Source organism: Electrophorus electricus, chromosome 14, assembly GCF_041902795.1.
Source record: "Electrophorus electricus isolate QZ-2024a chromosome 14, ASM4190279v1, whole genome shotgun sequence".
NCBI classification, from domain to species: domain Eukaryota; kingdom Metazoa; phylum Chordata; class Actinopteri; order Gymnotiformes; family Gymnotidae; genus Electrophorus; species Electrophorus electricus.
Window position 1 is genome coordinate 18,767,038 of NC_137510.1, and position 13,530 is coordinate 18,780,567.

The 13,530-nt window shown below is 41.8% G+C and overlaps 2 protein-coding genes across 5 annotated transcripts in view; one reads left to right on the top strand and one right to left on the bottom strand.

Moving 5' to 3' along the window:
• Positions 1-2,984: 2,984 nt before the first annotated feature.
• LOC145651198 (uncharacterized) lies at positions 2,985-8,817 on the top strand. The gene is made up of 4 exons (XM_081696578.1): positions 2,985-3,111; positions 4,439-4,503; positions 5,966-6,852; positions 8,042-8,817. The coding sequence occupies exons 1-4, from the start codon at positions 3,077-3,079 to the stop codon at positions 8,204-8,206; spliced, it is 1,152 nt and encodes a 383-aa protein (XP_081552704.1). The 5' UTR covers positions 2,985-3,076; the 3' UTR covers positions 8,207-8,817.
• plppr5b (phospholipid phosphatase related 5b) overlaps positions 8,734-13,530 on the bottom strand; it is a 46,578-nt gene continuing 41,781 nt past the window's right edge. For all 4 annotated transcript variants that reach the window (XM_081696579.1, XM_081696580.1, XM_081696581.1 and 1 more), the window contains 2 exons: positions 13,265-13,399; positions 8,734-10,596 (listed from right to left, as the gene is read on the bottom strand). In XM_081696579.1, coding sequence (XP_081552705.1) covers positions 10,567-10,596; positions 13,265-13,399 — 165 coding nt within the window. In that variant the 3' untranslated portion in view covers positions 8,734-10,566. The remainder of the gene's footprint in view (positions 10,597-13,264; positions 13,400-13,530) is intronic.

Genomic DNA, 13,530 nt, shown 5'->3' on the forward strand with positions numbered 1-13,530 from the left:
AAAGCAAAAACCACAGGTTTGGCATGAATGTCTGGACATGTTAATCACTTGTGCTGTTTTGGGTCATCTTAGTTGTCCTCATTCCCATATAAGGAACTCTGCGTCTAAAGGGTTTTTCTCAGTAGAAAAAAATGAATGACATTTTTAAAAAACACCTCATACCCTGAGAGAAATTTTTAAAAAGTGTAAAACATGATGTTTTGTCCTATACATGTTTCTCCCAAATGTCACTGACTAATCAGCTATGGCCTTTACAAATCATCCGGACATTGTTTCACTTCATTATTTTCTTCTCTATATAGAAATGTTTTAACATTTACTGCCATCCAGCCAACTGATTTTCTGTTGTTAACCCCAAAATACGCCGACTACATACATGTATATGCAATTATTTTACTCGCACATTTGATAGGTTTGATAAATGTTATAAATTGCTTCTCAGGCACAGTCCAAATCAGGCAGCAGAGCACACACTGAATGTAGTGTACATTCCCTAAAGATCCTGAAGGAAATTGCAGCATCACAGTAGCATGCAAACTGCACAAGAGTAGACATAAAATACTTAAAAACAGATAAATAAGTCTAAAATAGAAGGGGGTGGGGGGTATAGAAGTACTTCCTAGAAATAAAATTACAAGAGCAAGATGTATCTATATACATATATGATGTATGTACATGACATTTACATGAGCAGCATCAGCAGGTATTGCACCAATACACGTATGAGGCAGCAGAATGTCAGCAGACGATTACCAAGAGCAGCACTGATCACAATACTCAGTCTAAAGTGCAAAATGAAAGTGAAGGTGTCACAACAGTAAGTAACGAAGCACGCTATATACCAGTGTGTATTAATATGGATTTGTATAGTGTAGCTCAGCACACTTCAGAGAGCAGGAGATTAGTAGTGTTCCTGCAGAAAGTAAACTTGTATAGTCTTATTGTGGTGGGGAGGAAAGACCTTACACATCGTTGTGTAGCACAGTGCAGCCGTGTCCGTTGGCTACTGAATGTGCTGTTTTTCCGCCATTTCATGCAGGGCATGTGATGTATTGTCTATAATGGTGAAACGTTTATTGGGCATCATTGTGCTACGACCTCCAACACGGTCAGCCTTCTTCATCAGTCTGTTCAGAGCTCTTTTGTTGTCCCAGCACACAGCAGCATTAGAATATGGCACTTGCAACGACATACTGGCAAAATGTCCATAAGGGTTTTGTGCGCACCCTAAGGACCTCAGTCTCCTCATAGTTCAGGAGGCTCTGTCCTTTCTTGAACACTGCACAGGTGTTATGCCTCCAGTCCAGGTTGTTGTCCAAGTGCACACCGAGGTACTTGTAAGTACCAACCACCGCCACATCTATTCCGTCGACGGTGACTGGCGACAGGTGGTTTGGGCCTTCTAAAGTCAACCACCATCTCCTTGGTCTTCCCAATGTTGATTTGTAACAGGTTTTGTTTACACAGTCCACAAATTCCATCGCACGCTTCCTGTGTTCACCCTTCATCCGTGACGCATCCCTTGATGGCCGGGTCATCTGAGAATTTCAGCCTTGCAAACTGGGGATGACTAGTCATATGGTCCATTATTCATGAGATGATGGATTCATCCACCTGTATCAGCTGAAGCTTCTCCCCAAGTAACACAGGCTGTGTGACGTTGAATGCACTGGAGAAATAAAAAAACATGATCCTCACAGCACTGCCTTTTGTGTCCGGATGGGAATATGTTTTGTACAGCAAGTAGATAACCACATGCTCCACTCCAATGCCATCCTGATATGCAAACACCAGAAGGTCCATTGCTGGTCTGACCAGTCATCTCAAGTGAGCCAGTCTCTTCATCAGATGGGCTGTCAGCCTTGCCAGTGTCTTCATCACATTTATTTTGAAGGACATTATTAAATCTAAATGCCTGCATACATGCATCATCATTGTGTAAGGATAAAAGTGCAGTAATGCTTTAACACATCCAAACAATACTTTGACATATTATTTTTTATCAATTGATTTAGCTGTTCTTGTGAAATGAGATCACCACTGCGGATTAACGGCACAAATCTTCACTTCCATTACCAAAATGCATGTGCATCCTTCTAGTGACGCTGCTTCTGAATCCGTCTATTAGGTTTGTTTGTTTGTTTGTGTGTTTGTTTGTTTTTGTTTTTCCCATGTCTTTCAAACAACCCTTATATCTCCCCCTGCTGGTGAACTTTGGGCATGCTGTTGAAACAAGTTGAAAAATGTTACTTTAAAAAATGTATATTCTTCATAATTTCTATTTTTTCTATATATCCTATTAATGTCTATATACAAATGTCATTTGTTATACATTTTTTTTTATATTAGAATTGATCATTGATGGAGAGATTGAGTCAAATACATTATAGGTGTGTGAAAGGGTTTTGACATAAATTCATGATCATATAGCCTAGCTATGATTTGTACAGCCCTTTTACATATGTGGATGAAAACATGCCCAGTGAATAGTGGGAAATTAATTTGCTGTCTTTCTCACTAGCTACTCTTCATATCAGGAATCTGAGATTAGCACAGTACAGCCCTTCAAACATTTCTTTATTACTGGGAATTAGAGAGGTGTTGTGTTAAATTCACATGTGATTAGGAGGTGCTTGTTACTCTCAGAATCCAAAACTAATATTCATGGATGCTGTTAGTTTGATGCCTGAAAGAATTTTAAAATATCAAACTTTCTCTGAAAGATTCTTACAAGTTTCTAGCAAGCTGTAGAACATGCACAGAGAAGTAAATGGAAATAAAAAACGGCAGAAAGCAAATCTACAGCACAAGATGCTGACTTTTCTATCAAAACAAACATATACACCGTACAAATGCAGTCTGGTGCCCTCATATAAGCCTTAAGGGATAAGAGACTGGCCTATGTGTTTAAGGAGAACCTGTTATACATGTTTCTGGTTGATCTAGCTGACCTCTTGCTACTGCTGATCCATTATCTCGTCCCTCCTTACTGTTGTATGTCTCAGTCAGCCAGTGAGTCATTGGATGTGAAAGCCCTGCAACCATTTATAAGTGTCGCCGTGGGTGACGATGGAACATGGTTTCTGCTGAAAATAAACCAAAGAAGAAAAGGTATGTTTGGTTGTTTTTCATTATTTTTTTAATGCTCTCCTCATAAGACGCAAAATTGATCAATTTCTTTAAGAATTCAAATGACACGTTAGGTGAACTCGCTCCAGTAATTTAATGTAATTTGATCTAAAGCTAGCCAGCGCTTTCATTGGGCTGTAAAGTGTTAGCTCTCATCGGATCGCTTGGATCATAAGCAGCACTGAGGAGAGCATGGTTGAAGGAGGCTGGCAGCTGCTCTCTGACATCAGAAAACAGGGAGTAATGATCAGTGCTCACCAGGCAGGAGTCTCTCTGATTTGTTCTCTGTAGGCCTATTTTCCAGATGCTCCCAAAAGCGCTTGATGAGTTCAGTGGCTGAGTCTGCCCTCATCTCTCTGATTCTGCCTCTAAGCCATCAGAGAATAAAGGACTGGGATGCCATAGGCAGACCATGATAAGAGTTTCAGTAATATACAGAATTGAAAGTAGACCAGAGAAAGGGGAAATAACTTGCCAATGCTTTGGACAAGGGTTATTACCATGGATAGAATAAATAAAGCCATTTTGTATGATGTTGCCACAGGTAGAGTCATCTATAGGGCTGATCTGATCAGATGTAATAGGCCACATTCCACTGGAATAATTATGAATATTTCAGGACTCATTGGACAGGCATTCCCAAGTGCAGCCACTTTCCTTTGAGAGGTTCGATGAGACGTGCAAAAACGGACCATTTCACTCACAGAGACTGTTAGGCCTGGACACTTGTTTTATTTTACTGCTTACTACCAGTTTTCATGGCCTAAACGTCATTTGCACGGTTAAGCAGCCTTTGTCTTGGCTGTTACCAAAACAACAGTAGCTACCAGACCAGAGCAACCCAACTAAACACAATGAAGCCAAGGTATTTTTTGCTGTTGTTTCATTTTCCCCAGCAAGGCTGGCCCAGTCACAGGGGCAAGTTGATATATGTGATAGATGAGGTTTTAAACCAGAAATATCCATTATTCCAAAAGCCATTAGTTTTCTTTATTGATCTCATTTTATTGTAGCAAACAAAGCACAAGTCATTCCATGCAGTAACACCAAAGTGTGGTTTGAGATCGCCATAAATTCGGATTTAGAAAACGGAAAAAAGTATTCTAGTATTTGTGACGAGTACATATTTACTGAGTGTCTGAAGTGTGATCCCAACTCAGTTGTTCAAAACAAACTAACCATACAAAAATGTTATCTTACTTTACCTAAAATTATAATTCTTACATGGCATTTACAAAGTGCTGAAATCACCGCTTTAATGAACAAATTCAGAAGATGCTGGTCTTTTCTGTTGCTGATCTGCCAATAGGAGACATGAAAAGAAAAATCTCCTGGAAGCCTGGGAGATCTACGATGCCGATAATGGACTGAAGGGTAAGCAATCACACCTATTCAGTCCTGTCTGATAATGGACTGAAGGGTAAGCAATCAAACCTATTCAGCCCAGTATGATTCTACTCTGGTAATAGTGAGAATGCTAAAGCCAGCCTCTGTAGCGAACCTGAGTGAAAGGAACGAAATAACGGAGAATGTTATCCAACACGTAGCACAAAAGCCTCTAGCAATTCATAAACAGACACTTCCTCTGCACTACTCTTAAACATGGTTTAGTTTGAGCAGCAGGAGAGAAGATAATGGGCCATGGGGTCGCTTTTTTACAACGTGCACAACAGTGCGCGCCTCCTCTCTAATCACACCGCTCCTTTACCTGCTGTCATGATGAATTCCGTGCTGGGAACAGGACATGAACAGAGCCTGATTCCCAGTATGAGTCGGAATCAATAGGGCTGCGTGGTGCACGTGGAGATTGAAAGGCTCCTGCCTGAAGTGCCGTGTGCAGAGACTTCTATTCACACTGACACGCAAGCCGTGAGGCTCATTTGTAAATGTTTGTTGGAAGTTGCTCTTTTCTATTGTTATTTCCACTGCAGCGGAAGGAGCACTGAGCTTTTATCCACCAAAACGTGTAATAATATACAATCCTTTTGAGGATTCAGCATACATAATCACACACACTACAAGACATACAGCATCTAGTTTCATAGGTGTGGTTTCAGTCATACTGGTAATACCTTTTGTTTTCAGTTTTATTCCCCTCCATGAGACTAGAAAGCTTTAAAAATTGTGAAGTAAAGCACTCCATAGGCCTCCCTGGGGTATTTTGGAGTAATGATTGGTGCCCTGTTCCTCCTTCTCATAGTGTTGTGAGAGAGAGCCACAGAGTAAGTCATCGATCAGAGGCAGGCCACACCAGCTTTAGCTCTGACATTTATGATCATGGCCTGTGATTAATCATCATCCTAACAAGACCTGGGCCTCCCTAAAGCATCCACTCTCTCTCTCTAGCTCACAGACACACACGCACGCACGCACACACACACACACACACACACACACACACACACACACATACACACACACACACACACGGCCAACAGAGCATAAACAGGAGGGAAAGAAATCAGTGAGGGACAGCTTTAATGGACACCAAGCCGTATTGATTTAAAAAAATGAATATATGTTTACCCAAAAAATATTGTTTTGCTTTGTTTTTAAATTAGACAGGAAGAGGTAAGGTCAATGACTGGGGAAAGTCAAGGTGAGCTGGGAGGCGCTTAATTGTTGTCAACAAGCAGTGCTACCCGCTCCCATGGTAACATTTAATCACAGAATGTCTTGAATGTAAATGATTTAGTTCAGCTATGCTTCTTCCCATGACACCCTCAGAGGTTTAATGAACTTATTCCTATTCAAGTGCTTTGACAGACACCCCAGACAGGATGAAAGTAATTCCTTTCACTGTCGGTAACCATGAATCCTCTTTCATTTATTGCAGATGATATATATTCTGGATTCCAGAAGGCTAAAGAGCAAGTAAAGCACAAATGCAGATATTTGAATGAGAGGAACATTGTGGTGTCCCATCATTTACTGAATGACCCACTCTGCTTTGACCCAGAGGAGAGGAATGTGGTGGGGGAGCTGAGTCCAAGCTGGGACACGTCTTATGATGATGTGCTCTCTGCTAAATCTGGTGCCCTCCAGGCAGAGCACAGGTCTCTGAGCCAAACTGTGCCTGACACAGCCAGTGCTCCAACAAATGCCAACATGACCACTGACCTGATGATCCATAAACAAAATATCAATTATAGTCTTAGTCCAGTGCAAACACACATTCAGTGCAAACTGAAGCGGAGCCTGCCGTTGATACGATGGGCTCCTGCTAAATATCGTGTGCAGGCGACTGAGGAGCCGGTGGCCTGGCGATGTCAAGGATTAGCGTCTGTGAACCGTAAAGCAAGGCCTGCTGAATCTCCACATCTATGGAAAAGAGCATTTGCCTGGAGGCTGGAGCACTGTCATGGCAAGCTGGCCAGTTTGGCCCATCAGGAGAAGCAGACACCAAGAAATGGTCTGTCAGTGGCCCGAATCAGGTCTGTGATCCAGGAAACGGCCAGGGGAGCGCAGATGCAAGGTGACCATGTGGAACAGAGCTTCCTCTGGAGCCCGCTGGCTAAAAGTGCAGACCTGTTGTGTGAAGACTACAGTGGGTTGGTCCCACTACTACATGCACCCAAGCAATCCCAGCATAGCCGTGTTCAGAGAGCAATGCGAGAAGAGGCAGGACACAGCAGAAAAATTAGCCGACAAGATGGTGGTCATATATTTCACAGGAAGCAGGGAGACATTTCCATCGGTTCTTCAAATGCGAGCATGTTGTTGGTAAGAAGCTGCTTATTTCCAAGCTTCCTTTGCCAAAATAAAGTGCATTTTGGCTTTAAACACCCTACAGATAATCTTATCACTATAGCATTAATTCACTGTCTTCTTCACTGCATGGTTTAAATATAAATTCCATATACTTGTGATAAAAATCCATTGAAAAAATACACACTAAAACATTACTGTCTGTGACACAATGTGGTTGCAAACTCTTGTTCTTGCATTGATAATGCTGATTGATTCTATTATTATGGTACTGAACTGATTTAGGGTCGAGAGAAAATAGTTTTCCAAACTTAGCCTGCACATTATTTCAGATGGAGTCTTTGTTCAGAGAAATGTTTTTACATAGCTATTTTTAGATTGCTTAAGGTGCAGCAAGAAAGAGTCATTTTTTCTTTCCAAATATCTTTCACTTCTATCTCATACACAATGCCTTTTGTGACTCTTTAGAAGCCCATGGTAGATCAAAAATGAGCATCCATGGTAACCAAGTATGCGTCAGAGTGAGACAATGCCATTCTTGAAAAGCCCGGAGCACTAAAGATGCACTGCACAATAGGTTTTGAACATTTAGCACGAGGAAAGACATTGCTCAAGACTCCTCCAGAACTTCATTCGTTCTTGAAGTAGGAGATGTGTGTGCATATTCCCTCAAATTCATAATTCAAGAGCAACACAATTTTTTCCTTTCAAAAAGACAAAATATATGATTGAAGATGTTTAACTGATATTATATTTCAATAGGAGTGATTTGACTGGAAAAAGCAATGTTAGATTTACAATGAAAAATCAGCCTTTCATAATACCATGCATAGATGCATAACAAAGGCATAATTAAGGTAGTTGTGTGCTCTGCACTGTTTTGTTCTTCAGAGTCTCACAGTATAGTGGCTTCTGGAAGCATGTTTAAGGACAATGGCAAGCCTCTTTCAGCCCCACTGGTGGCAGGTGGCCTCATATCTTCAGCAGTTCAGGATGCATGAGTTGGACCAGTGGTGGACTAGGAGGGGAATTCTCTGCAGGAAACAGCACAAGAGCAGGAAGTGTTTGTAGAACAGGAGCAGGATGCTTAATGGTGAGAGGCAGGCAAGCTCAGCTCAGGGCTGGTCAAGGACAGATACAGATCTGAAGTCACAGATCTACTTCATCTCCCCTGATGGCTTGTTTGTGTGTTTGTACATCATAGGACATGCTGTGTCAATCAGGATGTCAAGGCAACAGTGAGTCGTCCACAATTTCTCATGATGTCACCTTATTGCACATTCTTGAAGTTCTACAGAGCAAGCCATTCAGACTTCCTGAGGTCAGGGTCCCGAGACACCTCAAGGTGCTTCAGCGTCTGGAGGCCTGAATCCATTCACTAGAAAATGTGCTTTTTTCCTTACTCAGAACAGGTCTATGAAGTTATCACTTTGACAAACCTGACAGAAACAAGGTTAGAATAGAATTTTTTTATTCAAAGACTTTAAATTTCATTTCCTCTACTGTGTAAAAGGGTTATGCCTTGATTAGATGAAAGTCTTTAAAGGACGCAGGGAGCTGGAACCATGTAAAATCAATAGTACACCATTCTACCACATCCATACAGAACCAACAGCTAAACAAGTGGTAATGGCTAACAACATAGATAGAAATTAGCAATTAAAAAAGTAGGTAAGGATGTACCTTTTACAATCAAAAATCCTGTACAAACTATAAAACAAATAGGAGATAGAAGTTGTGAACATAAATATGCAAAATATAATCAGTATAAACAAATTGCTATTTAAAAATGAGAAATGATATCCAGCCATCAGGTTTGAACAGCAATTCCATGAGTAACAAAACTAACTGTCATTTTTTAATATAAGGATGAAGTACATATGGTATAGTATGTACTTTTGTAATTTTACTGATAGGCACACACACACACACACACACACACACACACACACACACACACACACACACACACACACGCACGCACACTACACAAACATAAGAAAAAACAGCAAGAAAATCTGAGAAATCTGTTTCACTCTTTGTACGCATTCTTTGTGTTTCTTTAGATATGATACTGTCACAAGCACTGTAGTAACTTTAGTCCACATTGACCAGAATACTACTGGATCCTGATCATAACTATGTTCATTAATGCAGCAATTAAACTAGTGTTCCCTTTTTCTCTGCAGTTGCTATTTTAGTTTTAAAGTGCTAGAATTCTTGTGTCTATTATACTGACCTTTGTGTGCATCAGCAAGGATTATAAAAATATACCATATTAGGGGACACAGCCAAATGGGTCCATGTCAACAGGATCTTTTTTATTGATACTCATGAAAGAGAAAGCTTTAAATGTTATGTTATTGCTCTTCTATGAACTGGTCACATTAGCAGGAAATTGCGCCTATAAATGACAAAGCATGCTGCTGAAGAAGAGAAGGTATCTAGAGCTGTTCATCCACAGGGTGCGATGCTGGGCTGGACATATTTCCTAGATTTGGAATCGAATTCATAATGATGAAGTCCTTCCATTTTCTTCGTTGCATCTGAGGTATCTTGGTTGGATTTAGCTTAAGGTCAAGGGGGCTCCATCTCATCTTTTGCTAGGTTTTGCGGACATATCCAAACTAATCACATCAGTTATCACGTTAGCCATTAGACTAGCAGTTAACATACATTTGAAAATGAGAAGACACTAAAAATAACCTAGCAACAGCCATATTCTGGGCCTGCTAGAAGCGGAATTGGGTCGCACAATGGTCTTTGCCTAACTCATTGATTCAAGTGATGCATCACTACTCTCAACAATTAAGTTATTGGTCCAGAGTGAACGACAGTTAGACTTCCATTTAGGAAAATTACCCAGAATGCCTATGAGAGGACACTCGTGATTGTCTGCATGGCTGATCCATTCTTCACGGAGAAGCATGCGCTGCAGGGAAGGCCATGCTCATTTTGAGTGCCTTAATGTTTTACTGTAGTAGTTCAACATGTTGCCACTGTGTCTGAGTAGTGGTTCATATGGAATATCAGCAAAATAACTAGAACTAAAATTATTTTTTTGAAAAACATCCCATCCATACTATACTAAATATGCTGCAGTTAAGGGTTTCTTGTTGTGTTACTGACACGAAATTATTAATTAAACTGCACCAGTGCACCAATAAATATCAATGACATGTATGATGACTTTTGTTAGGTGTAGGCAACTCCAATTTGATTTTTTTAAACAAATGCATTAAAAATTATGCCACACAAGTATTGACATTTTTGTCAATAAAGGCATGTCACAAAAGTATTGTCATATATATATATAATACTGTGGAAAAATAAAGAAGAAAATACATTTATCTACAGAAATAAGTTCAGTTTTGAAAAGTGGCAAATTCCATCTGTCACCAGATAATTTTCCTACACAGACACAGTCTCTGCAGTTACACACAGTGAGTTTTGAGCTGATTTATGCTCCAGTTGTGACAGGTCAAGAGCAAAACACTGGGGAGGGACACTATTATTCATTGACATGACTGACATTTTTTACACACACACACACGCACATACACACACACACACACACACACACAAACACACGTGCGTGCCAGGGAAGAATGAGCCAAAACAACACTACGGAGGACATAACTAATGTGGTTAGCATTGCACCTTGACTAGGACGACTGCACGGTAAAGAGCGTGGATGTCCAATGTGTCTGCCACACTGCTGAATCAAGGTCATGTGACTTCATCGAAGGTGATGTGATTCTGTGAGAGACAGAGGAAAAATATCAACAAACATTTCATATGTCAAGAACACCTATTTATACTTAGAATAAGGGAATGCCAATTACACAAGCCTTTCCATATAGGGTATTTTCTTGGACCAAGAGATGACCATATTTATCCTTCATGCAAACACAGGCTACAACATTTCACTTCAGTAAACTGTCAGGGTACGTTAATGTGTTAGGATAAAAATGCCTTGCATTTCTTGGCTTGGATGTTGGCATCTATATCAGACATCTTCAGGAAGGATTCTGGAGCCAGTCTGGAGGGGGGAGGAGGGGAGAGGACCATCCAATTTTGCTGTTCCAGTTTCGTGCTTTCAGATCAGCCCAAACCTGCCACCCTTAGACTTGTGCAGGTGCTGGGGGAAAGCGCAGGTGACAGCATGCCATGCATCCATGCCGCCACTAGCAGCTCTCTGCTACCTTAAGAAATTTGGCCTGTGATATAACCCCTGTCCGTGAGCCAAATCTGAAAGCAAAGGAGCTCCCATCAGATGTAGTATTCTTGTAGAGTCATGGCAAACAGGATTCACTCAGAAAAGGCTAGGCAAACCTACTGTCTCATACAGGAATATTTTTTCCCTTCGTATCATAGGAGGAGGAATCGTTTGATTATTAAATTAATTTCTGCACTGACATGAACAGTATTAAACCAAGACTCTCCTATCAGTTCTATGGCAGAACATACAAACCTGCTGCACTGATCTATCAAATGTAAGCTTTAGAATCAGTCAATGATGAAGATGATTATCTTCATCACTGACTCATGATAAATGATCATTGTATTTAGAGGTCACTGCCGAAATATAATATGACCCCAGTATAAACAGTGGTAAGGACACTCATCCTGTCACCGGACAAAATTAATCCAGCTTCCAGTGACATTTGCTCTGAGCCAGAGCACTTCTGCAAGGGATAGGGAGGAGCAACTGCAGTGCAGTCAGCCTCCCATCGTGCTATCATCCATGTAAGGCGCCGGAGATCCAGGCCTGGTCGCAGCAGCCTTTTCACAGGCAGCAGAGAGAATGGTGGTACGTGCAGGCCCGCCAGCCTCTTCACACACACACTCCTCACCTGCCTGTGCCCTGTCACTAAAGACAAATCTCACTCATAAGGTTGGCCTGCTTTCTTCAGCCATGAGCCTTGGGGCACGCAAAAATAGGCCATCAGCATTTTTACTGGTGGAAATATAACTCTAATGTTATTCAATCCAACCCATGCGTTTCAATGAAAGCAGCCCCAGTCCCAACACCAGGCATATCGCTACTTCAGTTAACTGAACAAACAGGCAAGTAATGCATTTAATCCCTAATATTATTAAAACACGAATCAACGCAGCAAACTGGGATTAAATCGTTGAGTCATTTGCTTGTGTGCCTGGTAATATTGTAAGTCCTGTAAGTTGTGTTTAAAGGTTCGTACCTACAGTGTAATTATTCTAGCCCAGTGGTAGGAGTGCAGCATGTGGTGTAATTAACAGCTGAATGCCTGGTCTGAATTGTTACACTGCTCGACCATTGAGGATAGCTTCTAATGGGGATTTAAATACAGATAAATTTGCTAAAGAAAGTAGAATATTTTGAAATAGATGTCACAAATTCAAAGATACCAATACACCTGTTGGACTGGTTAGCCACTCAGGACACATGACAACTCATTTTTAATACAGGACAGTCAGCCCTGACTCAGCTGGACAATCAGTACACATTAGCTGACCAGGTTTTAAACTTCTCTGATTTTCTCAAATGAATTACACCAGTTAAGTCAGATCTGGAGCCACACTAACATGCCAGAATAGCAAGACTGTACTGCATGATCAAGGCAGACAATTAATGCTGCCCTCATTGGCTCATTGCAGTCACAGAAGACAGGAGCACTGAGCTAGCAGAGCAGAAGACTCTGGATACAGGTTCATTCCGCACAGGTCACTGCTTCACTCAGATTGAATGAACGTGATTGGCTCTTGCATGGAGGTAAAGGCATGGCAGTGTATCCAGAGGCTTGGCAGTGCCACTCTTCACGCAGGTGCTCATACGTTTATTGCCTTGTGCTCTGCGGGTGCCTGAAGCGGCGTTTTTTTCCCACGATGCAGTTCAAGAGCTTCAGGAGGTGCCCTTTCAGTGAGCGGGGTGCAGTGTCCTCCTCTTCCGCCCTCAGCTCATCCATCTGAGCATCAGCCACGATGCACCCACCCACACACAGGCACAAATGCGTGTGCACACACGCGCGCAGACATACTCATACACACACGCACACACTCACACGTGCACACACACCAACACATACACATATATACACACATACATACACGTGCACACCCAGGCATGCGCACACACACACACACACGCACACACGCACACACTCACACGTGCACACACACCAACACATACACATATATACACACATACATACACGTGCACACCCAGGCATGCGCACACACACACACACACACACACACACACACACACACACACACAGACTTATCAGGACAGAGACAGTGCTTGGCACATCTGAAAGTGTCTGGGTTTGATGTTGATGAAGGCTACATGATCATTCAGCGTGAGTTTTTTGAAGTCCCGCGCTCCGAGCAGGACGAGTCCCGGACGAGCGAACGACTGTGGTGTGGTGAGACGTCGGCACCGTACCTGTGAGGCCATGTACTTCTCCAGGGGGCTCTCCACCCGGGGCATGCTCATCATGGCACCGCTGCTCACACTCTCCTGCTGAGGGTCTTCACTTAACAGCACCGTGCCTTTAAAGTTATGGACCACACACACAACCTGAAACGTAGTACAGAACAGCAGTTCTAAAAAAATTCAGGACCAAAGGCCTGCACAAGGGATTGAAACAGCAGCAGACTATGTGTCATTTACATATGTGTGAATTTGGGGAAAGAAACCAAACACACAGC

Excerpts from the sequence above, each read along its gene's own strand:
- LOC145651198 (XM_081696578.1), top strand. The coding sequence starts at position 3,077 with ATGGTTTCTGCTGAAAATAAACCAAAGAAGAAAAG. Across the intron at positions 3,112-4,438 it reads AATAAACCAAAGAAGAAAAG|GAGACATGAAAAGAAAAATC; the intron begins GTATGTTTGGTT and ends ATCTGCCAATAG. Across the intron at positions 6,853-8,041 it reads CAAATGCGAGCATGTTGTTG|GACATGCTGTGTCAATCAGG; the intron begins GTAAGAAGCTGC and ends TGTACATCATAG.